This window comes from Colletotrichum tamarilloi (assembly GCF_030869305.1).
Source record: "Colletotrichum tamarilloi strain Tom-12 chromosome Unknown Scaffold_48.1, whole genome shotgun sequence".
Classification (NCBI taxonomy): domain Eukaryota; kingdom Fungi; phylum Ascomycota; class Sordariomycetes; order Glomerellales; family Glomerellaceae; genus Colletotrichum; species Colletotrichum tamarilloi.
This window is the reverse complement of record NW_026849431.1, coordinates 195,260-221,671: the sequence shown is the minus strand read 5'-3', so window position 1 is coordinate 221,671 and position 26,412 is coordinate 195,260. Positions and strand designations below refer to the sequence as shown.

Genomic DNA, 26,412 nt, shown 5'->3' with positions numbered 1-26,412 from the left:
GACAATTCTGCATTTCTCTCAATGTCCACCGCTGTTTGCCGCTTATCGGTCTTCGAAATGAAGAACGATTTGGCCCGACAATACAAGTGTGAGATGAGATTGAGGTTGCGGGCTCTTGACCCAAACCCTATGGCACCGCCCCTGATGCTTAACTACGAGGCTCTTCTAAACGAATTATCTAATGAGAGGGCGATCAAAATGACCTAGCATAAGCACCCGCGGCGCCATGGGGTAGGAATACGTGTAGGCTCAAGCGGTTGATCCATCCCCGCCCCCACATCCGCTGGGTTCTGACATAGGTTGTCCGCCAACGAGGGCCCAATGTGGGGTATTTACGAGTCTTGAACTCGAGCAGCGACTAATTTTGAACCATATTGAAAAGAAATCACTTGAATCTATGTCTCCTGCCCGATGAATACACGTAGATCATAGCAGCATCACGAGCAATATTATTTACAACATGTCATCTTCCAATCCTGACGAAGGCCACGCTCTTAAACGTGGAACTGCACAATACGAAGAAGCACGGAATTTCTACTTCAATAGAGAAGAGACTGACAGATATCCGACTGAGATACATGTGGCAAAGACCTCTCAGGATGTCGTCGAAGCACTTCGCAGGGCCAGAGAGCTAAAGGTCTCAGTCGGCATTCGATCTGGAGGACACCTCCCTTCCAAACCCTCCTTAGTCCATAACGGAGTTCTTATCGACGTCAGCAACATCAATCACCACGTCAAATATGATGAAGTCACTGAGGAGGTCGAGGTGGGCCCCGGCATTCGCGTTTATGAAGCCTGGAAGGCTACAGACGCCGTCGGCAGATTCTTTCCTTTTGGGCATGCGCCTGACGTAGCACTAGGAGGTTTCTGTCTAGCAGGCGGCCAAGGCCTCTTCATGAGAGCATGGGGAGCTACTATTACAGAATGGATTGTTCGACTGGAGATTGTTGTTCCGGATGGTAGAGTATTGATAGCAAGCCGGACGGAAAACGCAGACCTCTTCTGGGCTGCTCGAGGCGGCGGGCAAGCGTTCTTTGGAGTTGTGACCCGAATCTGGAGTCGGACTATACCAAAGAAACGACTATTCTGGCGATCTACAACATTCACTGTTGGCGATAAGTTCGAAAACTTAATCACATTTGCTTTCGAACGAAATGACGCTATGCCAAGAAAGTTTACCGAGTCGGCCATCTGCGTACTTCACCCGGAGTTGTTTGACAGTGAAGCGGCGGAAGTTGTTCCCGAATCATCACCTTTAGTGATGGCTATCAATGTTTGCGCTTACGCCGATACTTTGGCCGAGGCTGCTGCAATGTTAGAAGTCTGGGACGTAGTCCCTGAGAACATCAAAGGCTGCCTTACTGAGGAAAAGGTCACGGTAGAAGCGAGCTGGGAGGAGTTTTTCGAGCTTCAGCGACAGATCAATCCCGAATCACCGGGCCAGAAATGGGGAATCAACAGTATCCTCAACTGTCCTTCGGTGTCCCTTCCAAAGGTACGGAAAACCACCCTAAATTTCAAATGACAAATGCGATCCGATGCTAGTTCACTGCTAATTTGCGGTTTAGTTAATTGAGGCCATCAAGCCCGCTATGTGCGAGTTGCCAACGAAGTCATCTTTTGGCTGCATATATATCTGCGACACTATCAAACCAGATGAGAGAGATGCTGTCTTCAGTATTCCTCAGCAATACTATATATCAACATTCAGTGGCTGGAAGGACCCTGCTCTTGTGCCCCGAGTACGAGAAACCATGCGGGCCTCGTACAAAAAGGCTGGAGCAGTTGCCTGTGGGATCTACAGTGCCGACTTTGACCAATCCAAGAACTCCTTGCATTCACCTAAGGTATGTGTTCTCTCCTTACTGAACCTAGCCGACAACACCGTTGACACCAAGGTGATTCCAGATCAAAGTATGGACGGATTCAGCTCGTGCTCGCTTCATGGAGATCCGAAGGCGGTGGGATCCTGATAGTCTGTTTACGGGATACAAGGCTTTCGATATCGACGCACAGGCGAAACCAGCTCTCTGAGTATTCAGCTTTACATGTATCAGAATAGAATTCTGCAGTATGAAGATAAGTGAGACTAAATATTTATGTTCAAGAGCATTGAGAGTGTATCATATCGCTCTCTGCTGAGGAAATATCTTCCCCGTGAGCCAGATGCTATCATAGGTTCAAGTACCTAGGACACGGCTGGGATTTATCTACCGAAATGAATGCCTTTTACCACGTGGTAAAGCGGAAACGGCGGTGAGCAAACAGAAAGTCGAGAGGTAAGGGCTTGCAACATGGAACTATTGAGCAAACAAAGAGTGTGGCGGCAATAACCAATGTTTCACAAATAACCAGCTTGAGAAAATTGAAGCAACAAGCAATCAAGTAAGTGGATGACAATCCATGCAAATTCTTTCTTCGCCATGCAACAACATTGGCCATCCTGTGCTGCACCTCGCCATCCCAACGAGAGTGTTGAAATGAGGGCCTCAAATTGAGGAACAAGGACCCTGGTGGCTTTGTTTACATGCAAAATGTCACGCAAGACAATGCGGGGGAGCTTTGACGTGGAGGCAGCTTGATGCATTATTATATGAAGACAGGTCGCATCCGTTCTAGTCGCATGATGGCTTGGGGTAACTACCAAGGAAATTTCGCGGCAAGACATACTCTCATCGACAACATGAAGGGCATCAAAACTCTTCCATTCTCGGGTAGTGCTGTCGAATTGACCTTACTTGATGGCGGAGGTCTCACTACAACAGACGACACAAAGATCCACGCAGATGGGCATGACAGGCCATATTTCCTCTACAACTGGTGTTTTTACATCCATCATAGAGCGTCAGGCCGCAAGATCCTTTGGGATCTTGGTATTAGTGATGTAAGTCGAGAGAATTAGACTGATGTACAATACTCACGCTTTGACGTCCAACAGAACCGGCAAATGTATACCCCGTTCGTGTTGAATTACCACTGGACGAGCTGCAATCCAGTTGGACCACGTCGACGGCTTACAGAACAGTTGCAAGACATTGGTGTGAAAACCTCGGACATTGACACAGTGCTCTTCAGGTATTTCTATGGGCAAATCCAAGGACGTTTATTCGAATGCCAGGACAATTAACCGGCCAGCAGTCACGCACATTGGGACCACTGTCGTCCGATCAAAGACGAATTCCCCAACGCCAAGGTCATCTTTGGCCGCGGGACAGCTTTACACTGCTCTCCAGGGCATATCCAGAATGACGAAATCCAGCCGATGGTTCAATGGGACTCTCGGATTTTCGGCGATGACAAATTTCGGACGGAAAATTTTCAAGAGCTCGAAGGCTCGTGGCAGTCCTGGGGACCATTCGAATCAGCACTGGATTATTTCGGAGATGGCAGTCTTTGGATCATCGAAGCCCCTGGACATATGGCAGGAAATCTCGCAGCATGCGCCTATTTAGAATCAGGCGAACGCATTGTCATGGCAAGTGACTGCTGTCATTCAAGGTCAGTGCATATCCGTCAACTATCGTCATTCTGAGGGATTCCACGCCGTCCTTCAAAGAGCCTCTTGCAATGGACTCATCTTCCGACCGTCACTGAACAACAGGCTTACTTCCGAGCAGGGATATTTTTCTTGGTCGCCGAGAAATCGCCAACGTCAAAATGGACGACGGATCCCGATTCTGCTTGCATGAAGATCTAGACAAAGCACTTGATACGATTTCCAGACTCAGAAAAGCAGCCGATGAGTATGGGATGCACATTGCGATGGCCCATGATGCCGAGTTCATCAAGGATGGCAGCGATGCTGTGTTGATGTCAATCTTACACCCCATGTTTGATGACACTGTCCTGAACAGAATCAAAGCACATGGAAGGCCATAGAGCGTCGGGAACCATTTCTTCCTGGGCAGATAAGTAGTAGCTAAGAAACGATCCCTCACATCATGCTATTTGAGTAGTCGCTTGTGAAGTTGTGAGCTTTGGCCCCTGCCACTTCCCCGCAGTCTTCCCCAGCCTTTGCCAATATCAACCTCACTTAGCGGCTTCTGGGGTGCAGAAGGCGCCGTAAAGCTTGCTGGGTTCGCCCTCCCATCACTGCCGAATGTTTGGTGCATGAGATGTGACGCTAGGATGGGGCCCATCGCTGCGGAAGAAGCTGACACAGCCCTGATTCATCAGCCATCAGCGAGTCGCACGCCGTGGATTTCAGACTTCCCAGGACACTAACGGGTCAATACGCATCAGGTGCGGAGAAGAATGTAGGGGATGTCCTGGTCCCCCCGCAAGTCAAGCCCGGCCTCTGTCGGCATCTCAGAATCCGATCTGCCCGCACTGTTCCTTGCCAACACCACATCATGGCAATTGAGGCTACCAATCCACTGCTTGAAGCTATTCGAATCGACGGAAGTAAACAATCGAGACGAGATCACCGCGTTCAGAGAAAGGGAGCATAGAATCAAAACGTCCATGTCTTCAGGGCCCGAAGGAAGTCCCTCCAGCGCCGCGCGAAGAGGTCGACCACGACGCCAGTACAAGTGCGCGCACTGCTCGAAAGCCTTCAAGCGCAGCGAGCACTGCATTCGTCACGAGAGAACCCATACGCACGAGAAGCCTTACGTGTGTCGATACTGTCACAAGTCATACGCGAGGAAGTACGTATTGGCAGAAGCTTTCCGATCTCGGAAAAGCCACAAGACTTTCTGCTAATTGAGAGCTTCTAGGGACCTTGTTACGAGACACGAGCGCACTCTGCATGCGAAGGAGCAAGCAAAAGAAAAGATTGGAGATGTGGTGACAGTAGCATGCGCGCCACTGGCGCAAGTAACAGTGTTCTCCCCGTCGAAAGGCGATGACTACATGAACATAGACCAAGAGGAAGACGAAAGATCCGGCCAGGAATCTCCAGACTCGCAGTCGCCAGTCGATGGCGTCGCTTCTTCCACAACATCACCATGTTCCAGTCAACGGCGCCGAGCCAACTCACGACGGAAGTCATACTCTCGGCAAGCAGCCGATCCCGACATCGAACTTGAACGAATGTTGATGTCGTTTCAGCCATTAACTGACCAATCCTTCGAGACGCGCAGGGATCCAAGTACTCTTAACCGAGCCACCGAAAGTCGTCCCGCAGACATATTCCAGCATGATGCTCAACAGGAAGGAAACTTGCTGCAGCTTCAGTACTTCCACGACGTCGATCCAGTTGAAGAGTTGCCACCGCTAGACCCAGCGTTATTCATGAACATGGATCTTCCCTTTGAAAGTATTGCCATGGAGATGCCAAGTGAATATCCAGCAGAAAACGGGCTTGAGACTGGCGCTTTACGAGAACAACCCCCTCGTCAACCACAAAATCCACCGGAGAAGAGCGGTGCTGCTGATCCATCCACGGAAAACGACGAGCTATTTTCACCGAGAACACTGGCCCATCTCGGCATGGGCGCATTTGACCTCTCGCCCATACCAGGTGACACCGCGGAGCAGAGAGATGATCGAAGACGAATTCCACGCCATCCCAATACTGAAGACCCTTCAAGCGGAGCCCCCCCTGGATGGGCTAGCTGCCAAATACCCTCGGCTAGCAGCGATCTCCCTTCTCTACTCGAAGACGGGCGTCAACAATATCCGACCGTGACCTTTGACGAAGAGACGTGTGCGTATCTTCGCAAAGACATGTCTTCGCGGCTGAGAATAGCAGCTGGAGACTTCCAACTGCCCACCGCCAAAACGTTGCAGGGCTTCCTATCTGCTTACATGACGAGTTTTCATAGCCACTTTCCGATCATTCATATGCAAACTTTTGATTTGGCACACACTCCGGGCCCCTTGGTACTTTCCATCTGTTCCATCGGCGCTCTCTATCGCCTAGACCGACGTCGGGCGCGTCATCTTTATGACTTGTCAATCCGCAGTGTGGAACAGGTGCCTCAACCAACCAAGGACGATTCCAAATCCATGGTAAAGGACTACTTCCTTTGGTTTGTGCAAGCGAAAATTCTTCTTAGCTTTTACGCAGTCATGAGCGGGGAGAAGGATCTCGTTGACGCAACGATGAAGGACAATGGCTTCTACACCTTGGTGAGTCAATCTGCACCTTCATGAGCGATAGAAGACTACTTCGAGACAATGATACTTACTAGCGTCTTTCAAAATCTCAAAGGTTTATAACAAAGCTCGAACTGCGGTAGAAAACACTGAAACAGAACCATCCGAGATGACGTGGCACACGTGGATAGAGCTAGAGTCGTGGAAGCGCGCGCTGGGGGGCATCTTCATAGAGAGTACCCTCACTATGGTGATCTACGACGTCAATCCTGGATTTCATGCGACCCAAGATCTGGATATCGAAGCGTATCAAGATGAAAAGATGTGGAACGCGAGGTCACCTGCAGAGTGGCGAGAGCTTCGGACAGCTGCCTCGAAAAGCTCGCCATACATTCGACGACACACAATCAAAGATGTACTTGTTGACATTCTACTTGAAGGAAGGTATCATGCCGACACGGTACCGTACCGCGTGTCGACCTTTACTGCCCTCGTCTTGACCCATGCGGTCGTCGTTCACATGTGGCAGAGATTACAAGTCTGCCAGGCCCTCGCTTCAACATGTCCGATTGCAAGGAATGATATTGGTGATGAACAAGACCCTCTGAGAGCTTCGCTCCTCAACGGTGCTATGCAGTCGTTGGCTCGGTGCGATGCTTTTCTCCAAGGCGTCAGGAGCGAGTTACGACAACCACGTCCAGAAGAAGACGAGAAGGACAAAGAAATCTCGCTTGTATTCAACTGCCAGGCAGTCTTGCGCATAGCCTACACAAAGCTGTCGAAAATATCCACCACTCCCTGTCGAATCAGCTTGTTGAGCCTTGAGGATAGGGACGTAGGGTCATGCGTGTCATCATTCATTATGGGCAGGATGGAACGAAGCTCCCACATTCTCAAGATGGTTTCGAAGGCCTTCGAAGGCATGGTTGTTCCAGTCAAGATGGGGCATCTTCTGGTCCGGAAGACTGCCGCTTTTCGATGGAGTGTTGAGCATGCTGTGGCAGGGTGGACGGGTGGTAAGTGAATTCGAGACAACCCTTACAGCTGATTGGGAGGATCCGTTCATGATGCTGATCTCCTTGCTGCAAACAGCTCTTCTAGTATCAAAATGGGCTCAGTCCATAGAACAGGACAAGATAGCCGGGATGCAGCCAATTGAGAGCGAGCTGGAGCTATTAGCCTTGATCAGAGAGACTCTAGATGAGGCCGAGTGCGATATCGGGGAGGGCACGACTCTTGCTGCCGGAATTGCCAGGACGTGGGGCTGGTTTCTGTCAGATGTAGGTGATAATATTTTTTTTTCATGTATCGTTGCAAACTGATATACTGATAACTTCCTAGGTCTGGGTGTGGGGCATTACGCCACGGATGGGAGGAATACTGAACCAACTGGCCGATGCGTATCAAGACGCGTATGATGCCAGCTGCCGTAAACCTACCGGCGTGACGTACAACGCGGAAAAGACGGCTGGAAGGTTACATCAAATCTCTTTGTTGCAAAACGTGTATTGCTAGTGGTCAACTACCTCAAGCGCTGTATTGATGACTTGGGAACCATACATTAAATTCATCTCACTCCCTCCACCAAGGGATCTAGATGCAGAGATTCCCCACATGCTGCGATGTACATTGTCATGACTCCAAGGGGTTTGAAGGGGAAAACAAATTCAGTCGTAGGTCAATCGCATTCTGCGAAATGAACTTCAAGCACGGTGGCATCAGGAAGTGTGGCGTCGGAGTTGACCATCCTCGTGTGGAGATTCGATGGGTCAAGGATGGGCAGGATATGACAGGCTAGTCGGATTGTGAAAGCGCGGATCGAAGGGAATACATTTGTATCTAGATGCGTTCTCAGAAGCTTCGATACAGATCAGTCGCGGAGGTCCTGAATCCCAGCTAAATCCTGAAGTTTGGCACGGAGACGCAGGATTGGGCCATACAGCTACCCCGCAAGTACCGGTCTATCGCCGCCTGAATTGTTGGCACCCACACGTCTTACCTATACTCTTCACCCACCGGCCTCATCTCGAAAATACGCAAGAAATTCAAATCAACATGTCCAGATCCGATGGAATGGCAGTTGCCCTTAAAGATCTGGAGTCGAAAGCACGGGGGGAGGTCCAAGTCTCCGCTCTCAGAGGCGGCGAGTTCACCCTCCCCAAGCGGTTCTTCGTCGCGGGGGTGTCTGAGGACGAGACCTCGCTTGTGCCATCACTCTCTTTCCTCATCTCGCAGAATTTATTCGAAGGGGGTCATCGACGCATTCTTTACGATCTGGGCTTGAGACGGGATATTGGTCGCTATTCTACGCCGATACAAAACCACACAAAGAATCGTCAGCCGATGACCTTATTACCGGACGTCCGACAGAGCCTGATCGATGGAGGTCTTGATGTGGCAGCTATAGACGAAGTTATACTCAGCCACGTCCACTGGGACCATATTGGAACTCCTTCCGACTTTCCCAATGCTCGCTTTCGAGTTGGTCAAGGATCGCTTGAATTGCTTAGCCAGTGGATGAATGGGCATATGTCTCATTCCAATTTCCAGTCTGATCTTTTCGACGGCCTCAGGGTTGAAGAGATCACGGGCCCCAGGGAACACGTAGACGCAGCAGGATTCACAAATGGTTGGAAGAATTTGGAGGGATTGAGAATACTGGATATTGGGGGAAGCGACGATGGTTCCTTGTTTGCTGTCGATTTGCCAGGCCACTTGCCTGGACATCTTGGACTTCTTGCAAGAGTAGGACCTCAATCCTGGGTGATGCTTATCGGCGATGCTTGTCACGACGCTCGGTTGTTGACAGGCGAGATGCAGATAGCTAAGTGGGAAGACGGTGAGGGTCGAGCTTGTTGTATCCACATGAACAAAAGAGAGGCTACGGACACACTCAACAGCATTTCGACGTTGCGAGAAGCCTCAAAGCAAAGCAATCTCGTATTGCAGGTAGTTTTTGCTCATGACGCAGTCTGGGCACAAGATCACCAAGGAGCCTTTTTCCCTGGCAAGATAAACTGAGCTCCAAGACACAAACCGCATAGCAATTATTAAAGGATTCACCGCGTCAGTCAGATTTCTGAAGAATCAACTGTGTCTCCGACTCTCCAAATTTACGCTTGTTTCACGTGCCCTCTCGTTCTGTGAGATGTGCTCTGCGAATCTGCCCGCTGACGGTCTGACCATAGTAGCTACCTATTTCCTTACCCCGCCCCAACGACCTACCTACCTCAGACTCGCTTGATTACTTGAGCAAGCCTTCACACCTTGGACTGGATCCATATATCTTCTAGAGATATCAACAAGAAGAGCAATACCTACACTCATGCGCACCCAAGAACTTCTCCTTCCCCTCATTGCACGCTCTTCTTTTTTGTCATGGATCAGCCACTAAGCCTAGGATTTATTGGCCTTGGGGCTATGGGTTTGCCCATGGCCTCCAATCTCGTCGCCAAGGTGGCGAAGGGTTCTCAAACATACGTCTACGATATCTCAGAGACCTCCATGAAGAGACTCATCGATCAGGCAAAGAACGCGGATATCACAGGGTGCAAGTCTCCGAGAGAAGTTTCACAAAAGGCTGTAAGTTGACACCGGGTCAATCATATTTCACTACCTCCACCTCGTGTGACTAACATTGGAATATAGGACATAGTTTTCACAATGCTTCCAGAGGGCAGCCATGTGAAAACCGTCTACTTGGACCCAGACACCGGGATATTGGGTCCTGAGCTGAAGTCCCGCTTGCTCATCGATTGCTCAACTATCGACACGGAGACGTCCCAGCTGGTATCAAACACTATCAAATCCCACTTTCCATCCACATTCTTCTGCGATGCACCTGTATCTGGCGGCACCCTCGGTGCGGAAGCCGCTACATTGACTCTGATGACTGGTTGCTCCGAAAGAAATCCGAACTGGCCAGAAATTCGCGACTTACTGGGTCTCATGGGCAAGAATATCATTGCATGTGGCGGCCCAGGCTTGGGTCTTACGGCAAAGCTTTGCAACAACTACTGCTCGGCGCTCATTTCACTTGCAACATCCGAAGCCATGAACATCGGGATGAGAGCGGGCATCGATCCTCGACTCCTCGCGCGGGTGTTCTCCAACAGTACTGCACAAAGCACGATCTGCGACAAGTGGAATCCTGTGCCTGGCATCTGTCCAAATGCCCCAGCAAGTCACGGGTATCAAGGCGGCTTCAAGATTCAGTTGATGGCAAAAGACTTTGGCTTAGCTGTGTCTATGGCGGATAAGGTTGACGCAAAGTTGATTCTTGGTGCTGTTGGCCTCAGAGCCTACAAGGAGGCGAGTCAAGATTCCAAATGTCGCGATCTTGACTCTCGCGTGCTGTACAGATACATTGGAGGCAACGAGGACTGGCAAATTGATTGAATCTGGGTAAACTCAGAGCAGCCTTCTAGAATATTCATGTTGACTCGTTCCGAATTTTATGATCTATTTCCTGGCTTCCGATTGATGCAAACAACTCTCTACAACCAGACTTGCTCTGTCAAAGAAGGCCCTGTCCTCATTGGTCCAACTCAGTAGATGTTCCAATTTCATGGGGGCTCAACTGCCTCAACCGTCTCTCTAATTGAACATGCCCAGCAGACTCCCAGTGGAACCGTTGCACCTTCCTCCCTGCGAGCTACTTTGCTACAGCCAAAGCCCGAGTCAAGCAAGGACATGGCTAGTTCAGACCTACAATGCCGATTCCCCACTCCGGTTTACGAAGTGACGGCACGGAAGCAGGACCCCGCCACCATAATGCGGGGTGCATTCGGGTCTCCGTTCCGTGGTGATGTGGGGTTATGTGGAGAGAGTGTTCGCTCTGATATGGGGTAAGAATATGGAAGGGATCCGGAAAATCACAACCGTCATGTAAGCAGCCTCCCTGTGGCAATTTGGTAGTTGAAATGAGACCTGCATGTAAACCCAACTAAGGTAGCAGCAGCCGTACGATACGTGCTAGCAAGCTGGTCCCAAATCTCACCAGCACGTTTCCAGATTCCGGACCATTCTCACAGCGTATCAACTCTCAAACAACCCACACGTCGGCCCGTTAGCACTGAAAACACCAACATGGCCGACAAGCTTGCAGCAAACACTGCGAAAGAGGCGGAAGCCCACAAGACACTTTACGACAAAGGACTGAAGCTCCGATATGAGGTCGCAGGGACTTCTTACGTCGACGCAGCTCTGGCTGGTGGTTCGTCCGACTTTGCCAGGCCGATGCAAGAGCTCGTCACAGAAGCTTGCTGGGGTTCGGTCTGGGCTCGGCCAGGCTTGGAGAGAAAGCAGCGATCTCTCTTAAACATTGCCATGTTATGCGCTCTGAACAGAGCCCCCGAGCTTGCAGCTCATGTCCGTGGAGCACTGAACAACGGAGCGAGTGAAGTAGAGATTCGGGAGACACTGCTGCAAGCGGCTATTTACTGTGGAATGCCAGCTGGTATTGAGGGGTTCAAAGTTGCAGAAAAAGTCATCATTGCCTGGAACGAGGAACAGAAGCAGTAAGGATGTGGTCAAGTTGGTTGCGGTGTGTTATGCATCCACGGAGTCGGATAGTAAGACAGTTTTTGATACATGCAATAAATTTCAATAGGCGTGGCAAAGATTGATCATTTCTTTGGGTTTGCTCATGTATTATTCTGTGAGATTGGCCTATGATCGTGATGAACTGGTGACTGCCGACGTACGTTAGGCAGGACCGACGGAATGGTGATGGTAGGTAATGGCTGCGTGAGATCAACTCAAGTTCGTCTCAACATCACTCCGACTATTCGTTGGTTTCCTTCCTCGAAATTTCACTAGCTTAGGATGAGGTTTGTGTTTCCCAGTGACATGGATTCGAACACGAAGCAGCAGAGTTTCGAAGCTCCCCGCATCTACCAGGGACTTGTTGCAGCTCCCCAGACACTACTCCTACCCCCCACATTATGTAGGCCCATACGGAAAGGCGGTCTTGTGTGATTCAAAGCCTAGCTAAGTTCTTTTGAGACTGGCTAGTGCTATTCAAAGATTCCATAGATGAATTGTTCATCACTCGTCGATGATCCACATCCAATAAGTATCTATCAAGCCAAGTTTCACAGCTCAGATTCCTTTCCACAAGATGAAATTCGTAAACATTCATTTACCAAATATGCCTATTCTTCCAAAAGAAGGCTCAATTCATATCGGGGGTATTGGTCTGACAATCTTTCTGATTCTGCTTGGTTGTTATCTTCGCTATGTTCCAAATCAGTTGACAGTGAGTACATGTTTCTCCATCGAACTTAAACATGCTGATCAAGAGTCTTTTGACAGGATCCACGAAGGAAGAAATTACCACCCGGACCTCGAGGTCTCCCAATCATTGGAAATCTCTACGACCTCGCAGACTCAGAACTTGTGCGCCAAAAAGTCCGCGAATGGCATCGCACCTACGGCGATATCTTCTACACGAAAGTGGGGGCGACCGACTATATCTGGCTTTCATCACCAAGAGCTGTCAAAGATCTTATGGACAAGAAGTCGGCAATATACTCCTCACGGCCGCATCTCCCGCTAGCGCAGGATGTTGCAAGTGGAAAGTCCCGACAACTGTTCATGGCATACGGGCAAGACTGGAGGAACCTGAGAAAACACAGCCACGCACTTCTCAACTTGAATGCTTCAAAGAGATACATGCCATCGCAAGACCTAGAGTCAAAAGTGGTCCTTCATGATCTATTAGATCAGCCCGATGAGTTTTACACCATCAATCGGCGCTATTCTACCTCTGTCATCATGCTAGCTACCTATGGGTACCGCATTCCTTCCTTCCAAGACCCGATCATCTCCAAGATCTTCAGCGTTCTGGAAAATCTTTCCATCATGATGGCTCCTGGCGCCTTCGCCGTCGAGAGTTTACCCGGCCTCGCTAATCTTCCCGAGTTCCTCTTGGGAAACTGGCGCACCTGGGGCAAGAAAGCCTTCGCTCACGACAGCAAGATTTGGCTTGAGCTTTGGGAGGCTTTGAAGAAGACAACGGACGACGGCACTGCCAAGGACTGCTTCTGCAAGGACTTTTACCTCGCTGACCCCAAAAAGAACGGCATCGACGACTTGCTCGCGGCGTATACCTGCGGTGGTCTGGTAGAGGCGGGTTCCGAGACAACAGCTACGACTATCAACAACTGGACCCTGGCCATGACTCTTTTCCCCGAAGCAATGCGGAAGGGTCAAGAAGAGATCGATCGTGTCGTCGGAAGCGACCGGATGCCCACATGGGAAGATGAGAAAGATCTCCCTTACGTTCGGGCGATGATCAAAGAAACCTTGCGATGGCGCCCGGTCAACAAATTTGGGATGTATCACGCTTCCACCGAGGACGATTGGTACGAAGGACACTTCATCCCGAAGGACTCTGTAGTCGTCCTGAATTGGTGGTGAGTAACTACATGCAATCCACATGTTCCCGAGAAATTCGGCTAACACGTAGTGCCAAATTTTCAGGGCTATCCAGCGTGATCCAAGTCGCTACGATAACGCCGATGAATACGATCCATCTCGGTTCCTCAACAGTCCACTCTCTGCAGCGGAGTACATGAACTCGCAGGATCCCTATGAGCGCGATCACTTTTCCTATGGTGCTGGCCGGTACGTAGTTTCATCCCGAACCTGATTGTCTTGAAATGACGGTACATGCACATGACTAACATGTAGACAGACGTGCATGTCCTGGGGTCCATCTAGCTGAGAAGTCACTCTTTATTGCTATTTCTCGCATATTGTGGGCATTCAATATTGAGCGGAAAGAACATCCCAACGGGGGAAAGAATATCCCCATAACTAGAATGATGCCAGGCTTTCTGAGTGTTCCTGAGCCTTTCGAATGCTCCATTTCATGCCGCTCTGTCGCACATGAAGAAATTATTCGGAGGGAGTATAGCGCGTTGAGGGAAAAGAACTTCGAAGAAGGTCATTGATCAACTCATGAGCTTATTTGTACAAGAGTCTGGCGAACTGCTTAGATGTCAAGCCCGTTACGAATATGAATGTCTCCCTACTAGCAAATAGCGTCTCGTTTTTTGGAGTGGTTGCATTTTACATCGTATCCCTGTTTCAGTCCATTGAGTGGGAATACGAATGTAACTCTTGAGAGATCGCAACATTGAGGGAAACATATTTAGCAGTTTTCTATTCGTACCAAGAGTAGACAGAGATTCCGTTCCGCAAACATAAGATTGAAGGAATACTAACAACAACTAACAGCCATGTCCTTGCCCTCACTTCGTAATCTAACTAGGGAATTAGTCTACGCTGCCCTTCTCTCATCTGCTTATCGAGGTCGGTTCCTAACCATAGAGGTTGAATCTCGTCAAGCTTGTCCTCCAGGTCACTGATATTCCCGCCGTGAATGAAGAAAGACTTTCCATTTACTTCAGGTCGCATAGCAGGTAGCAGGCTTGCTGTGGCAACGTCCTTTGGCGTATTTGCAGGTAACTCCTTCCAAATACTTCTGATATGATCGGTGACCATCTCCGTATCTACAAGGTTCAGCTTCGTGTCAATGCGTTCGGGAACTGCTCGAGCAATCCTCAAGGGGTAAGGGCGTACTCACCTGTCATCCAAGGTGCGATCATATTGACAGTAATGTTCATCTTCGGTAATTGAGTCCGCATAGCGCGCATAAGACCCAAAACAGTCGCCTTGCTGGCACAGTAGGTGTAGCAGGGTGGTGTATCGAAGAAGCTAGCAGCGGACCCGAATAGAACCAGTTGAGATCTCGTTTCCGGGTTTTTGCGAAAGAAACCAATGGCACATTTGGTCACATACCAAGTGCCAGCCATGTTGACATTGAGAACCGAAACGTCTGGCTTTTGAAGATACCAGTCTGCCCCAGAGCCCGGCTCGTCAAGTGTCTCGATTTTGTTGATTGCTGCATTCGAAATGACGGTATCAATGGGACCAAGCTCTGAATGAACATCTTGAAAGAAGCTGACAAGGTCGTTCCAGTCCGAGATGTCACATTTTTTGAAGAAGACGCTGTCGACGCTTGAGCATGAGCCAAACATCGTGCCTTGCATGGGGAGCTTCATAAGAAGGCCATAGACAATAATGCGACTTACTTGCCGAGCTCTTTCTGAACTTGCTTTCCTCGAGTCTCGTCAACATCACAGAATGCTACTTTTGCCCCATGCCCTATCACGGAACGGTCAGCACAGCGCTAAAAGCTCATACTGTGTTGCTTACGATGGGCAAGGTCGACAATGGCTCTTCCAATGCCGGCTGCACCTCCAGTGACCAAGATGATTTTGCCCTCCAACTGCTGGAATTCTGAATCGCTAACAGTGTAGGCAGACATTTTTGCGTTGCGTTGTCGCGTTTGTTGTAGAAGTCTAGATTGATCAGGTCCTTGGGGGAACCACAGCGGCCGGGGCTGCCTCTGTTATCACGAAGCCACGGTACACCAACTGCCTGAACTTCAGCGTACTCCACATCGGTGCGGGCTGTCTCCAACTCGGGGTATAGCGGTCGAGCCCCAAACACAGCAAAAGAGCAACATGGATAAAGTAGGCACATTAGATCTCCGCATTCACATATCACTGGGTGTATTGGTACAGTATGTTTCATGCAAGGAAAAAGTGACCCTATTCAATTCAATGTCAAATACGATGGAGCGGGGGTGTCATCTGTCAAGTCCCCGGTAGCTGTCCAATGCTGCTGCTTGTGCTTTCGTGACTCGATTTCGTCGGAAATGGCCATGGCAAGATCCGCTGCCGAAATCCCCAGCAACTTCCCATCCAGAGGACTGTCCCCATCAGGGCCATCCTTCAGCGGCAAATTGCTTATAGTGATCTCGTATCTTCCTGTACGCCTGCCGGGACGATATAGTGCGCTCGGGGATATATACGTCCAGTCGAAGGATGTATTGCCTTCGAAAAACATGAGACTAGCTCGCGCAGCTTTGATGAAGCTGCTCGATGCGTCTTGTTGCGCTTTCAGTTGAGCTTCGTAGGCATTTATCGTTTCACGCGCTGCCTCTTTCTCATCGGTACTTCCTCTGTCCTCTTTGAGGAGAAGACGAGCGTCGCGGTATACTCTCAAGGCCTTTCCTATCGGTCCAAGCCTCTCTTCCATGTATGTGACATGGGCGTGACTATCCGCAATACCACGGCGGTAGGCCAAGAAAAAGTCCTTGCTGTCCGCCACGCAAACGCCGTCTTCATGAGGCACATGCAAGCTGCCAGTTCCACCTACCATCACGAAGTATCCTGTTTTGGCGCGTTTGACGGCAAGGATGATTTTTCTGATCATCTCGATGAACGGCACTGCCATATTACCTGGTCAGACAAACCATTGCTGCGGGCCAATTTGAGCAGCATTGAACTCACTGTACTGCAAGGCTTCGTGACCTGCTGTATGAGGCCCGTATTCGCACACCACAACTGCAAGATCACTGATGGCCGCAGCCAATTCTCCTTCAGTGGAGGTTTCAAGATTGATAGGCCGCGGCTCGTAGAGCTCATGAGTACCCAGTTTCTGTGGGTTGCGAGATAGTCCGACAACACGATGCCCGCGGTTGATGAGTTCGACAACCAAGTAGGAGCCACCGAACCCGGCCGGTCCAATAACTCCAACCCTCAGCTTCTCGTCAGTCTTGACCATGGTGGTTCAGTTGGTGATCAGAGTGTATGTAGTTGCTGGATGTGCGTGCCAAACGGGGAAGAAGACGGCTTGGACCTCCGATGCTTCTGAGCATCTATAGCCGCTATCAATACGGGCTCTTCCCGCAAGAACGATTTCATGTCGCTGCCATTGTGTAGGTACAGTTGACTGATCACTGCTCGTTAGGCGGATGCGGGGTGATGTGGGGGAAAAGATGGTTGGGCTGGTTTGGCCTATGGCAACCAACTGTGAACTGCCTGTCAGAGGTGCGGTGCGGGGACCACTCTGAGGACTTTTATCCAATTGCTGACATCTGGGATTGTATGCCCGAACCCTTATGCCCATGATCGTTCTCGTCTTTCTGAGCAATACGATCGGTTCTACAGATTTTAGATACACTAAATCTCTGCGATACCGGAATGATGGACTTCAACATTGGCTTCATAGGTAAGGCTCAGTCTTGGATATCGCGGAATGACCACTGACTCCCATAGGCCTCGGTGCCATCGGCTATCCCATGGCTGCATCGATTCGTCGAAATTTGAAGCGCCAATCTACCGTTCATGTTTTTGGCGTCAACAAATCAGCCTGTGAGAAGTTTGTTCAGCAATTTTCAAGCTTTGGACAGGTAGAAGTCGCAGCAAGTCCACGCGAAGTTGCTGCCGCAGTAGATGTGGTGATTTCCATGGTGCCCGGAGCACCAGAAGTATCGAAGGTCTATCTCGACGTTGGAGATGGCATCATTTCCGCTCCCAAAAACCCACAAAGACTGTTGATTGAGTGTAGTACTATTGATACTACCACCGCAAGGCACGTGGCAGATCAGATACGAAAGGCTTCTCAAGGGACATATGTTGATGCCCCTGTTTCCGTGAGTATTCCTTCACAACATGTGTGACTCCATAAAGTACATTTGAGCCATCAATGGCAACGACGCTTTCTGACTCCAACTTGCCCCAGGGAGGCGTACCAGCAGCGGAAAAGGCGACTCTCTCATTCATGATCGGACGCAAACCTGATGATAAGGAAGATCACTTATCTCAAAGACTACGTCAGGTAGTTTCAATGATGGGCGACCCTGAAAAGCTCTTCTGGTGCGGTGACGTTGGTTCGGGACTTGCTGCTAAGATCAGCAACAACTACATCTCCTGCTCTATTCTACTTCTGATATCTGAAGCTATGGCAATCGGAGTAAAGTCTGGAGTGGATCCAAAGATGCTTCAGAAAATTATTCACAACTCTACCGGTCAAACATTCATGGGAGATAATGTCTGTCCAGTCCCTGGCGTCATCCCACATGCCCCTAGTAGTAATAACTGGAGGCTGGGATTCAAGACTCAGATGTTTCTCAAGGATCTGTCTCTGGGCATCGATGCTGCAAAACAAGAGAATATCCAGCCGACGATGGCAGAAGCGGCCTATGGAGTATTTGAAAAAGCCTCCAAGGACCCCCGCTGTATCGTAAGTAAAATGTGACGTATATACTAGAAGTGAGCCAACTAACGTTCTCTCCAGGATCGTGACGGCTCCTCGGTCTACCTTTACGTCACAGACTCAAAGACTTAACTTGGATTGTGGATAGAAAATATCAGAAAATGGGGACTTCAGGCTCTTAGCTAAATACATGTAGTGTACCTAAATATTGAGCCTATGTTATCTCCGAGGAAACGTACGTTTGACAACCTGAGCTCAGGATTCAAACCTTTTTGAGCCTAGAGAAATATCCATGACTTCTATCGTAATCATCGTTCTAGGATATGATAACCATCCAGCACAAGATCATATGTGGAGCATCTATTAATAGTTGAGAAATAGGCGTATTTACCAAGCTCTTTGATAAGCGAATGACTAGCATCTCAAATCTAAAGTTCTTCTAGAAAGTCCCTAATCTTTGAAATACAATCCTCTGCAGCCTCAGCGTATATTTCGTGCCCTTGAGACTCGATGATTGCTAGTTTCGATGAGGCGACCTCTGCAGTCAGCTTCTTCATGGACTCAACGCTTACAAGAGCACTGTTTGTAGGCGATAAAATCAACATAGGAGCTTTGATGTCCCCCAAGTATGGCTGAGCGTCCAGCTGGCTCAAGAACTCAGCATATCCTGCCAGCCCCTCTCCGTCACTGACAGCAACCTTGTCCTTCCACCATGCGAGATAGTTGGGATCACTGCTCGCCACAGTGCCGCTCGCACCAAGAAGTCGTTCTGCCCAACCTCTTGATCCCAGTTGGCGGCATGCCTGGGGCCAAGACTCCAGACCAAAAGCAAGAAACTCCTGTGCCGAGGCCGGCAAATGGGTTGGTGATGAACACACAATGACAGAGCTTACGCGTTCTGGGTATGTTGCCGCAAATATTTCTGCGAGCATACCACTCGTCGACTCTCCAACAAAGTGTATCTTCTCAATGTTCAACTGATCCAAGGTGTCTTTGATTTCATCCACAATCGTGGTGGTTGTGTATTGGTAGACCTCGTCGTCATCGGGGCCTGGGTAGCTTGAGCCGCCATGGCCTCGAAGATCGCGACGCAAGACATTGTACTTTCTAGCTAGGGCTGGAACCCAATGATAGAAGTGGTCTAAGGTTCGACCGAAACCATGTTGAAGTAGTATGGTCTCAGCTGGTTTCCAAGGATCAACAAAAGAGTCGAGAATGTATGCAGTTGTTTGTCCATTCGAGTGACGAATAATTTTCCGATTGCCAGTGTCCATGATTGATGTGCGAGAACTAAGAGTGGGTTTCGAAAGAGTCAGGTAGTGGCACGGCTCTAAAGTACGCTGTTCCACGTACAGGGGACAAAGACCAAGAGAGTGCCTGCCATGAGCAGAGAGGCATCAATAAGGTATCCCAAAAGCAAGTGATAATGACAGCCCTTGTTATCTTACTGCCATGGCTTAGCCACATGGCATACCCCGTATGCCTGGTAGTAGGTAGTACCATGTGGGGTAACGGGCAGATCAAATGGTCTCCTAGCGATGCGTTGTTGAGATCTTGCGGGGTAAGGTTTCGGGGAGCATGGTCGAAGCTGGGCAGCATGGCTTAGCTAGCGGATGCGATACGGACTCCGGACACAGAACTTAGAGGTCGAGCATACACACAATGAGTGAAGTCACTCTCGAGTGCGTGACCGGCCTGGATTTATACTAGCAAATGGGTTGTGGGGTGCGAAGACGACATAAATTTACCTGCCTGCAGCTATTTGCAAAAAAGATCAACCTGAACCTCGATCCAGCAAGAATTGTTACATCTCATGTGGCTTTCTTTCGGAAGTTCTTCCAGGTAAGTGTTTCAGTATAGAGCCTAGGTCATCTGTACCTTTTCAAATGTGTTGACTTTGCCGGCCAAAGACTTAGGTACTAAACTCCAGCCGCCACTGAAAACTCAAGTGTTAGTGTCTTTGGTACTGCCCATTCGAACAATTTCCCATGGAGAATAGGAGCTTTAACCTTATACGTAGCCTTGGCAGCTACTTTGGACAGCTATTACGCAACACCATTCACCATCATTTCTTTTCCTACTTCAAGCTGTCCGAGACGCGGATCAGGCATTCGCAAATCACAATGGATCGAAGTAACTCGGCTTTCACTCTCACACCATGGATCTCTGTTCTCCTCCTCTTCCTCGTCATCCTCATTTGGGCCTCAGTAGATTTTATCACAGAGACATTCTCGTCTCTTCGGAAGCTGCCTGGTCCATTCGAGGCTCGCTTCTCAAGACTCTGGTATTTTCGACATGTGAGAGACGGAAACTTTCATCATCGCAATATTCAGCTCCATGAGAAATACGGTATGTGATCTTTATTCCCGGGTGTGACTATTAGAGCCTTTTGCTTACAAGATGATTCGCCTGACAGGAGCCATAGTGCGGATTGCTCCTAAGCAGTATAGTATCAATGACCCGGCCGTAATCAAGACGATTTATGGTATTGGAAAGGGCTTTATCAAGGCACGTATCATCGAGACCATGGAGTGATTTTGCCTTACTGACATAATTCGCTTCTTAGTCCGCATGGTACGAGGCCTCAAGTCCAGTCGGTCTTCCCTGGCAAGACCTCTTCACGGATCGAGATGGTGCACGTCATGCTGCAAATCGGCGTCTCGTGGCGAACCTTTACTCTGTCACCTCTCTTAGAGCAATGGAGCCCGATGTCGAAGACTGTTTGAGAGTCTTTGTGAAGCAACTTGGAGACTTGAGTCAGACTCAAAATCCCATCGACCTTCAGTTTTGGATGCAGTGTTATGCATTCGATGTTGTCAGTCAAATCACAGTAAGTCTCTCCGTAAACTTGTCTCATTCGTAGTCCTGTCACACATACTCACCCACTCCATATAGCTTGGACAAAGATTTGGATGCCTTGATACAGGAAGCGATCGACTGGGAATCTTCGCTAGTCAACACGTTTACCTCAAGTACTGCGCTATGGTGGGAATAGAACACGAGCTACATGGAACCCTCGACTGGATACTGTCCAAACTCCCACCAGGACAGCTGATGAATGGGGTCAACTTCACCGCCGAGCAGCTGAAAAAGGGCAGAGTCCGGTTTGACATGGAAAAGGGGAGCCCAGACAGGCAAGACTTCATGTCCAAGCTCTTCCGTCTACACCACGAAAATCCCGGAAAGTTCCCAGAAAGCGCGGTCTTTACGACCTGTATGACCAACATTGGAGCTGGCTCTGACACAACTTCGATATCACTGTGCGCTGTTATCTATGACCTTGCGTCCCACCCCAGGGTGCTTCAGAGGGTACCTGACCGACTCTTTATGAGCGGAGAGATACTCTCCGCCTAGCTTGAATGATCTTTCTAATAATCATCACAGCTTCGGGAAGATATCGACGCCAAATTCGCAGAGCTAGACAACCCTGAGTTCATGCCTTTCAAAGACGCCCAAGCTATGAGCTATCTCCAGGCTTGCATCAAGGAGTCACTCAGACTACATCCAGCAACAGGTCTTCCGCTAGCCCGTGTTGTCCCTAAAGGTGGCGTGAATCTTCTTGGCAGAGACTTCAACGAGGGTGTAAGTCCCATTACCACAGCCTTGATGGGCCAAGTTGGTAGATATAACTGACCGAAATGACTGTAGTGCGTTGTAGGCGTGAATACTTGGGTCTTGCACCGGAATAAGGATGTTTTCGGTGCTGATGCCGATGAATACCGCCCTGACAGGTGGTTTAGTCAGGACAAAGAACACATTTCTCTCATGGAATCGAACTGGATACCGGTGAGTCGAATTTTCGCTGAATTTCCCCGGGTCATTACTGATCGATCGTCTCTAGTTCGGGGTAGGTTCTCGTACCTGCATTGGGAAAAACATCAGCTTGCTGGAAATCAACAAGCTTGTGCCCACCTTGGTCAAGACCTTTGACTTCACACCCGTGGAGCCGGAAAGAATCCGGCATGAGAACTACTGGTTGGTTAAACAGGTCGATATGTTATGCAAAGTTTCACCGAGAAGTCCCTAGTAAGGCACATGTAGTTTTTGTGAGGGGCTTCTCATGGGCAAAGAGGACATATATCCACATAGGGCTCAGAGAAAGGAGTTGAACATCAGGCAAGTCATTATATTTTTCTATTTCCTAACTGGTCAGAATATCAACGCCCACTGTGAATCTTGCTGAAATGTCTTGAGTGTGCCTGGTAATTGATTTTGAATTTTCGGTTCATTTTCCTGATAATGCTACAATAGTAGTACAATGATTGCAAAGAAAATCGCAGAAAAGAGCATCCATTGATCTCCAAGAGGTCTGCCATTCCCCCCACTCCCAACACGCTCAATGAGCTTATTCCCAAGATCTGAGATGCTGCTTTGGAAGTCCTCGTAATTTGACGCAGTCCAGTTTGCCCCGCTTGCTCCAGGGACAGCGTCATCACCCGTGAAGGCAATATATAGGACATCATTGTCATCATGTCCTGAGTTGCCATTGATACTATTGCCGTAGCACGCAGTGGCGAGTGATATGGAAGCCTCACCTACCATGGCTTGAGGGCCATCGTCACCATTTGTATCTCCCCAGATTCCGTACAGCTACATAAAATGGGTTAGACTAGGATCTTAAGCAAAATAGAAGTAGTCCTACCAATTTGTCATTGCACACGACAGCGATTACGCTGAGTGGTTTGACGCCATGCTTTTCTGGGTTGAACGTAGGCCAGCCGCTTTTAGTACCTTCATTCCCGAATACAACATAGGTGTGTACCGAGGCGTTGAGGTCTCGTCGCCCAGTCCCATAACTCCTCAGCTGGTCGCGGAATGTCGTCTCAGATTGAGTGTCGGTGGAGCTGCCGCAACGTCCGTCGCCTCCGGCTCGCTCGCCATCGCAGTCCACGTCCATGTTGGCCAACTCGCCATTTTTTCCTTGGAGATATATGATTTTATAATCATCCAGGTAATCTCCGCAGTAGCTGAAGTCTAGTGGATGCATTTTGTGAGCATCTTCGGAGCATTAGCCGGTGAGAGGATGAAGCACGTACCTCCGCTGTCACCCTCACTGCTGTGAAACCCGCTTGCTAACGTATGGTGGCACTTGTTACGCCCGCGGACGAACCCATAGAAGTCTTTCACATTGCTCGGAATATCGCGTGTCAACGCTTGTGTCGCTAGAAACATGAAAAGAAGGAAGACGCCGCCTAATGAGACCATGATGACTTTAATGATGGCCGCCGATGAGCCTGAAGAGAAATGGATGAGGTGAGACGGGATGCTCGGGTCGGGGCAGGGAATCGTGAGCAACGAGTCGCGCTTTGGTCTCCACGTGATCCACGGAGTCCTGCAGCGCCATTCAAAGCACTAGTTGTGCACAGCCCTCATTTTAGACGCTCTGAAATGGACACGAGCACGCCGGGGGCTCTTGGCCAAGTCTCAAGCGCCTTGACCGGGGCTGAGAGAAGCAATGATGGGATGACGCACGATTGACAGCCACGCATCAACACTCTGTTGAAAATTGAAGGATTCATGGTTCTCAGCCATGTCTGGTCTATGTGAGACAGGCGTTCAGCCACCCATGGAAATGAGGGGCAATGTGACTGAGACCTAAAATCCGGCCCGCTCCGGATGGCTTTCTGTCATTGTTCAACTCAGGCCCAACTTAATCAGAGCGCTGACGGTGGAGAAAGACAGCGTTTATTTAAGCCTAAAATTAAGGTGCCCCAATGCCTCAAATGGTCTAGTGTCGTCAATGAGAGCTTGTCAACAGCGTTCATCAGTAACTCGCCGTATGATGAACTGCCGATAAGTGAAATACCGACACGACAGATCAGGTCAACTAACCCCGACTCATTTTCGGTGGCGAGACAGTTCAAGATCGTATGCAGACACAGAATGTCACATCCTTTGAGTCGATAGGAGTGGAAGAAAGCTTAGAGGGGAGAGAAGACGCATGATTTGATCTACGATCTATGGATCTTCCAGGACTCTTTACCTCTGTCGCTCTGCTTCGTATTTCTAATTCATGAGCGCAGCCAGCCCGTCCTGATTTCATGCAAGCGACTGGGCAAACAGATGATTTGCGCATATGATCCACCTCAGTGCAGCCACGTCTCTTCGAAATTGAATCCGTGTTGGTGCACTTTGCCGCTGCCTAGTGCATCTTATCCCTAGATGCTGTTGGAGCATATCTCATGCTTATTGTAACCAACGTCACATATCAACACGCAAATTGATTCCCTGCAAGATGCCACAGGCCTGCATTATTATGTTTGGCCAAGAAGAGGGGTAATTTGCGCGTGCCACCTACAGACATAAATGAGAGAGCCCCGTTCGTGTTGCCTCGAAGAGTATTGTTCCCTTGTGATTACAGAGCGTTCCATCTTCATCCACGATGACTGACATTCACAAAGCCTCTGGAGCCGAGAACTCTGTGGCTTCGCCAATTGTAGCATCTGCCGACAATCCTGAGCCCACGGGGGACTCCAGCTCCGCCCCGGCACCCAATCATGGCCCTATTCTGGAGGCAGATGCAGAGAATAACAACGTGAGAGATGGCAAAAGACTCATGTTGTCTTTCAAGATATACTGACACCTCCGCATAGTTGACAGAAGATGATGCCTCGGACAGAGCGTCAGTAAGCAAACGACCCAAGCTAAAGTATCCTCATGTGCTCTTTGGTTCAATCTCCTGACCTACCTCAGAGTGTGGCATCTTCAAGCACGAGCTTATCGAGCTCGATCCTTCAACATCGCTTAGAAAACGGGAGAACTTATCATAAGTACAAGGATGGGAGTGAGTTTCTTCCGGGCCCCTATTGTGAATAATCCAGCGTCTAACACAATGAAGAATATCTCTTTCCAAACGACGAAAGAGAGAATGACAGGCTTGGTATGTGATTTGTTGGCCAGACATTACGGCTCCCTTGCTTACATCACCTTCTTAGACCTACAACATAACCTCTACCTATTGACTTTGGATTACAAGCTGGGCCTCGCTCCCCCCAACAAAGAAGGTTCGGGAGTCAGGCGCGCCTTGGACATCGGAACAGGCACTGGTCTCTGGGCAATAGAATTTGCCGATGAGCACCCCGAAGCCGAGGTAGGTTGATTCATGACACCGTAGAACTGAAGATTGACTCGTTTGCAGGTTTTAGGTGTTGATCTGTCCCCCGTGCAGACTCAATTGTAAGCTTCTATGGTTGTCTGGCTTATTTACATTCACTAACGTGCTTTAGCGTCCCACCGAACCTGAAATTTGAGGTTGACGACATTGAGCAGCCATGGACATTCAGCCACCCATTTGATTACATCCACATTCGAGGGATGACATCGAGCATCTCAGACTGGCTGGGATTCTTTAAACAAGCTTACTCGTCAGTTACTGATCCAATGTGGGCTTCAACATGATCTAACCTAGCACAGTAACCTTACCCCTGGTGGCTATATCGAATTATTCGAGGGCCATGCCCGTACCCAGTCGGACGATGGGACTTTGACACCAGATCACGCTGCTTGGCAGTGGGCGGATAAGCTCGATGAATGCTTCAAAATACTTGGCCGTCCATTCGTGAACGTCCCCAGCCTTGTTCCTATACTGGAGGAGGCTGGTTTCCTTGATGTGACTATTGTGCCTTTCAAGTGGCCGGTTGGTCCATGGGCAAAAGACCCGCATTACAAAGAGCTTGGAGAATGGGCTCTCGAGAACTCTTCTCAGGGTCTCGAAGCCTGGACTATGGCAGCATTGACCAGAGCGCTGGACTGGAGCAACGCAGAGGTCCAAGCCTTACTTGCTCAGGTGCGGAAGGATCTGAAAGACAGGAGCATCTATCATTACACGCCTATGTAAGTCAGCTTTCGGAATCCTTTTAGCTCTGCTTCAATCAATAGCTAGTTTTTTACTTTTCGGATTGGGCTTGATCTGGTCTCTGAATATATCTTCAATACTAACCATGGCTAGGTGGGTGATTTACGCGAAGAGGCCTCAGGACGAAGCCTAAGTATCAGTTAGGACCAAATATCTAAACAATATCCAGGATCGAGATGCTTGAGCGACAAACTGAAGTCTCTGTAGTAATCAATCACGTGTATGTACGACTTTGTGGAAGAAGTCAACATCCCGTAACATTAAAGATCTCGAGTCCTTGTTTCCTCTCCGACTATGTAGCGGGACCACTCCCTCATGGTATCATCAATGATAATCGCTATGTGAAATGATAAACAAACACGCTGGGCCCCAAATATTCTTAATGTCGAAGTGGATAGCCGGCGGGAATGGCAATTTGACTCTTACTAGTAGGTACTCTA

General features: G+C 49.3%; 12 protein-coding genes across 12 annotated transcripts; 8 read left to right on the top strand and 4 right to left on the bottom strand.

Moving 5' to 3' along the window:
• Window positions 1-460: 460 nt before the first annotated feature.
• Window positions 461-2,034, top strand: CTAM01_10489 (uncharacterized protein; the record flags this gene model as incomplete). The annotated part of the gene is made up of 3 exons (XM_060526504.1): window positions 461-1,495; window positions 1,569-1,847; window positions 1,909-2,034. The coding sequence occupies 3 exons, from the start codon at window positions 461-463 to the stop codon at window positions 2,032-2,034; spliced, it is 1,440 nt and encodes a 479-aa protein (XP_060378921.1).
• A 649-nt stretch (window positions 2,035-2,683) lies between these two features.
• CTAM01_10488 (uncharacterized protein) lies at window positions 2,684-3,879 on the top strand (the record flags this gene model as incomplete). Its single annotated transcript, XM_060526503.1, has 4 exons — window positions 2,684-2,884; window positions 2,939-3,075; window positions 3,139-3,498; window positions 3,618-3,879. The coding sequence occupies 4 exons, from the start codon at window positions 2,684-2,686 to the stop codon at window positions 3,877-3,879; spliced, it is 960 nt and encodes a 319-aa protein (XP_060378920.1).
• Window positions 3,880-4,464: 585 nt separating this feature from the next.
• Window positions 4,465-10,440, top strand: CTAM01_10487 (3-hydroxyisobutyrate dehydrogenase; the record flags this gene model as incomplete). The annotated part of the gene is made up of 9 exons (XM_060526502.1): window positions 4,465-4,649; window positions 4,719-6,075; window positions 6,158-7,058; window positions 7,135-7,322; window positions 7,384-7,517; window positions 8,106-8,523; window positions 8,593-8,787; window positions 9,430-9,624; window positions 9,691-10,440. The coding sequence occupies 9 exons, from the start codon at window positions 4,465-4,467 to the stop codon at window positions 10,438-10,440; spliced, it is 4,323 nt and encodes a 1,440-aa protein (XP_060378919.1).
• Window positions 10,441-11,130: 690 nt separating this feature from the next.
• CTAM01_10486 (4-carboxymuconolactone decarboxylase) lies at window positions 11,131-11,565 on the top strand (the record flags this gene model as incomplete). The annotated part of the gene is made up of 1 exon (XM_060526501.1): window positions 11,131-11,565. The coding sequence occupies one exon, from the start codon at window positions 11,131-11,133 to the stop codon at window positions 11,563-11,565; it is 435 nt and encodes a 144-aa protein (XP_060378918.1).
• A 628-nt stretch (window positions 11,566-12,193) lies between these two features.
• CTAM01_10485 (uncharacterized protein) lies at window positions 12,194-13,767 on the top strand (the record flags this gene model as incomplete). Its single annotated transcript, XM_060526500.1, has 4 exons — window positions 12,194-12,301; window positions 12,358-13,460; window positions 13,528-13,661; window positions 13,742-13,767. The coding sequence occupies 4 exons, from the start codon at window positions 12,194-12,196 to the stop codon at window positions 13,765-13,767; spliced, it is 1,371 nt and encodes a 456-aa protein (XP_060378917.1).
• A 549-nt stretch (window positions 13,768-14,316) lies between these two features.
• CTAM01_10484 (uncharacterized protein) lies at window positions 14,317-15,379 on the bottom strand (the record flags this gene model as incomplete). The annotated part of the gene is made up of 4 exons (XM_060526499.1): window positions 14,317-14,561; window positions 14,636-15,069; window positions 15,144-15,216; window positions 15,268-15,379. 4 exons carry the CDS (start codon window positions 15,377-15,379, stop codon window positions 14,317-14,319), a joined length of 864 nt encoding a protein of 287 aa, XP_060378916.1.
• A 290-nt stretch (window positions 15,380-15,669) lies between these two features.
• On the bottom strand, window positions 15,670-16,683 carry CTAM01_10483 (uncharacterized protein; the record flags this gene model as incomplete). The annotated part of the gene is made up of 2 exons (XM_060526498.1): window positions 15,670-16,346; window positions 16,410-16,683. The coding sequence occupies 2 exons, from the start codon at window positions 16,681-16,683 to the stop codon at window positions 15,670-15,672; spliced, it is 951 nt and encodes a 316-aa protein (XP_060378915.1).
• A 419-nt stretch (window positions 16,684-17,102) lies between these two features.
• On the top strand, window positions 17,103-18,249 carry CTAM01_10482 (uncharacterized protein; the record flags this gene model as incomplete). The annotated part of the gene is made up of 4 exons (XM_060526497.1): window positions 17,103-17,130; window positions 17,178-17,554; window positions 17,644-18,144; window positions 18,199-18,249. 4 exons carry the CDS (start codon window positions 17,103-17,105, stop codon window positions 18,247-18,249), a joined length of 957 nt encoding a protein of 318 aa, XP_060378914.1.
• Window positions 18,250-18,545: 296 nt separating this feature from the next.
• Window positions 18,546-19,391, bottom strand: CTAM01_10481 (uncharacterized protein; the record flags this gene model as incomplete). Its single annotated transcript, XM_060526496.1, has 1 exon — window positions 18,546-19,391. One exon carries the CDS (start codon window positions 19,389-19,391, stop codon window positions 18,546-18,548), a length of 846 nt encoding a protein of 281 aa, XP_060378913.1.
• Window positions 19,392-20,240: 849 nt separating this feature from the next.
• On the top strand, window positions 20,241-22,144 carry CTAM01_10480 (uncharacterized protein; the record flags this gene model as incomplete). The annotated part of the gene is made up of 6 exons (XM_060526495.1): window positions 20,241-20,414; window positions 20,684-20,947; window positions 21,013-21,426; window positions 21,502-21,699; window positions 21,766-21,903; window positions 22,019-22,144. The coding sequence occupies 6 exons, from the start codon at window positions 20,241-20,243 to the stop codon at window positions 22,142-22,144; spliced, it is 1,314 nt and encodes a 437-aa protein (XP_060378912.1).
• Window positions 22,145-22,359: 215 nt separating this feature from the next.
• CTAM01_10479 (fungal chitosanase) lies at window positions 22,360-23,322 on the bottom strand (the record flags this gene model as incomplete). The annotated part of the gene is made up of 3 exons (XM_060526494.1): window positions 22,360-22,707; window positions 22,760-23,091; window positions 23,154-23,322. The coding sequence occupies 3 exons, from the start codon at window positions 23,320-23,322 to the stop codon at window positions 22,360-22,362; spliced, it is 849 nt and encodes a 282-aa protein (XP_060378911.1).
• A 1,177-nt stretch (window positions 23,323-24,499) lies between these two features.
• Window positions 24,500-26,105, top strand: CTAM01_10478 (uncharacterized protein; the record flags this gene model as incomplete). Its single annotated transcript, XM_060526493.1, has 9 exons — window positions 24,500-24,652; window positions 24,711-24,743; window positions 24,811-24,901; window positions 24,956-24,997; window positions 25,053-25,207; window positions 25,256-25,293; window positions 25,344-25,481; window positions 25,531-25,950; window positions 26,066-26,105. The coding sequence occupies 9 exons, from the start codon at window positions 24,500-24,502 to the stop codon at window positions 26,103-26,105; spliced, it is 1,110 nt and encodes a 369-aa protein (XP_060378910.1).
• Between the last annotated feature and the right edge of the window lie 307 nt (window positions 26,106-26,412).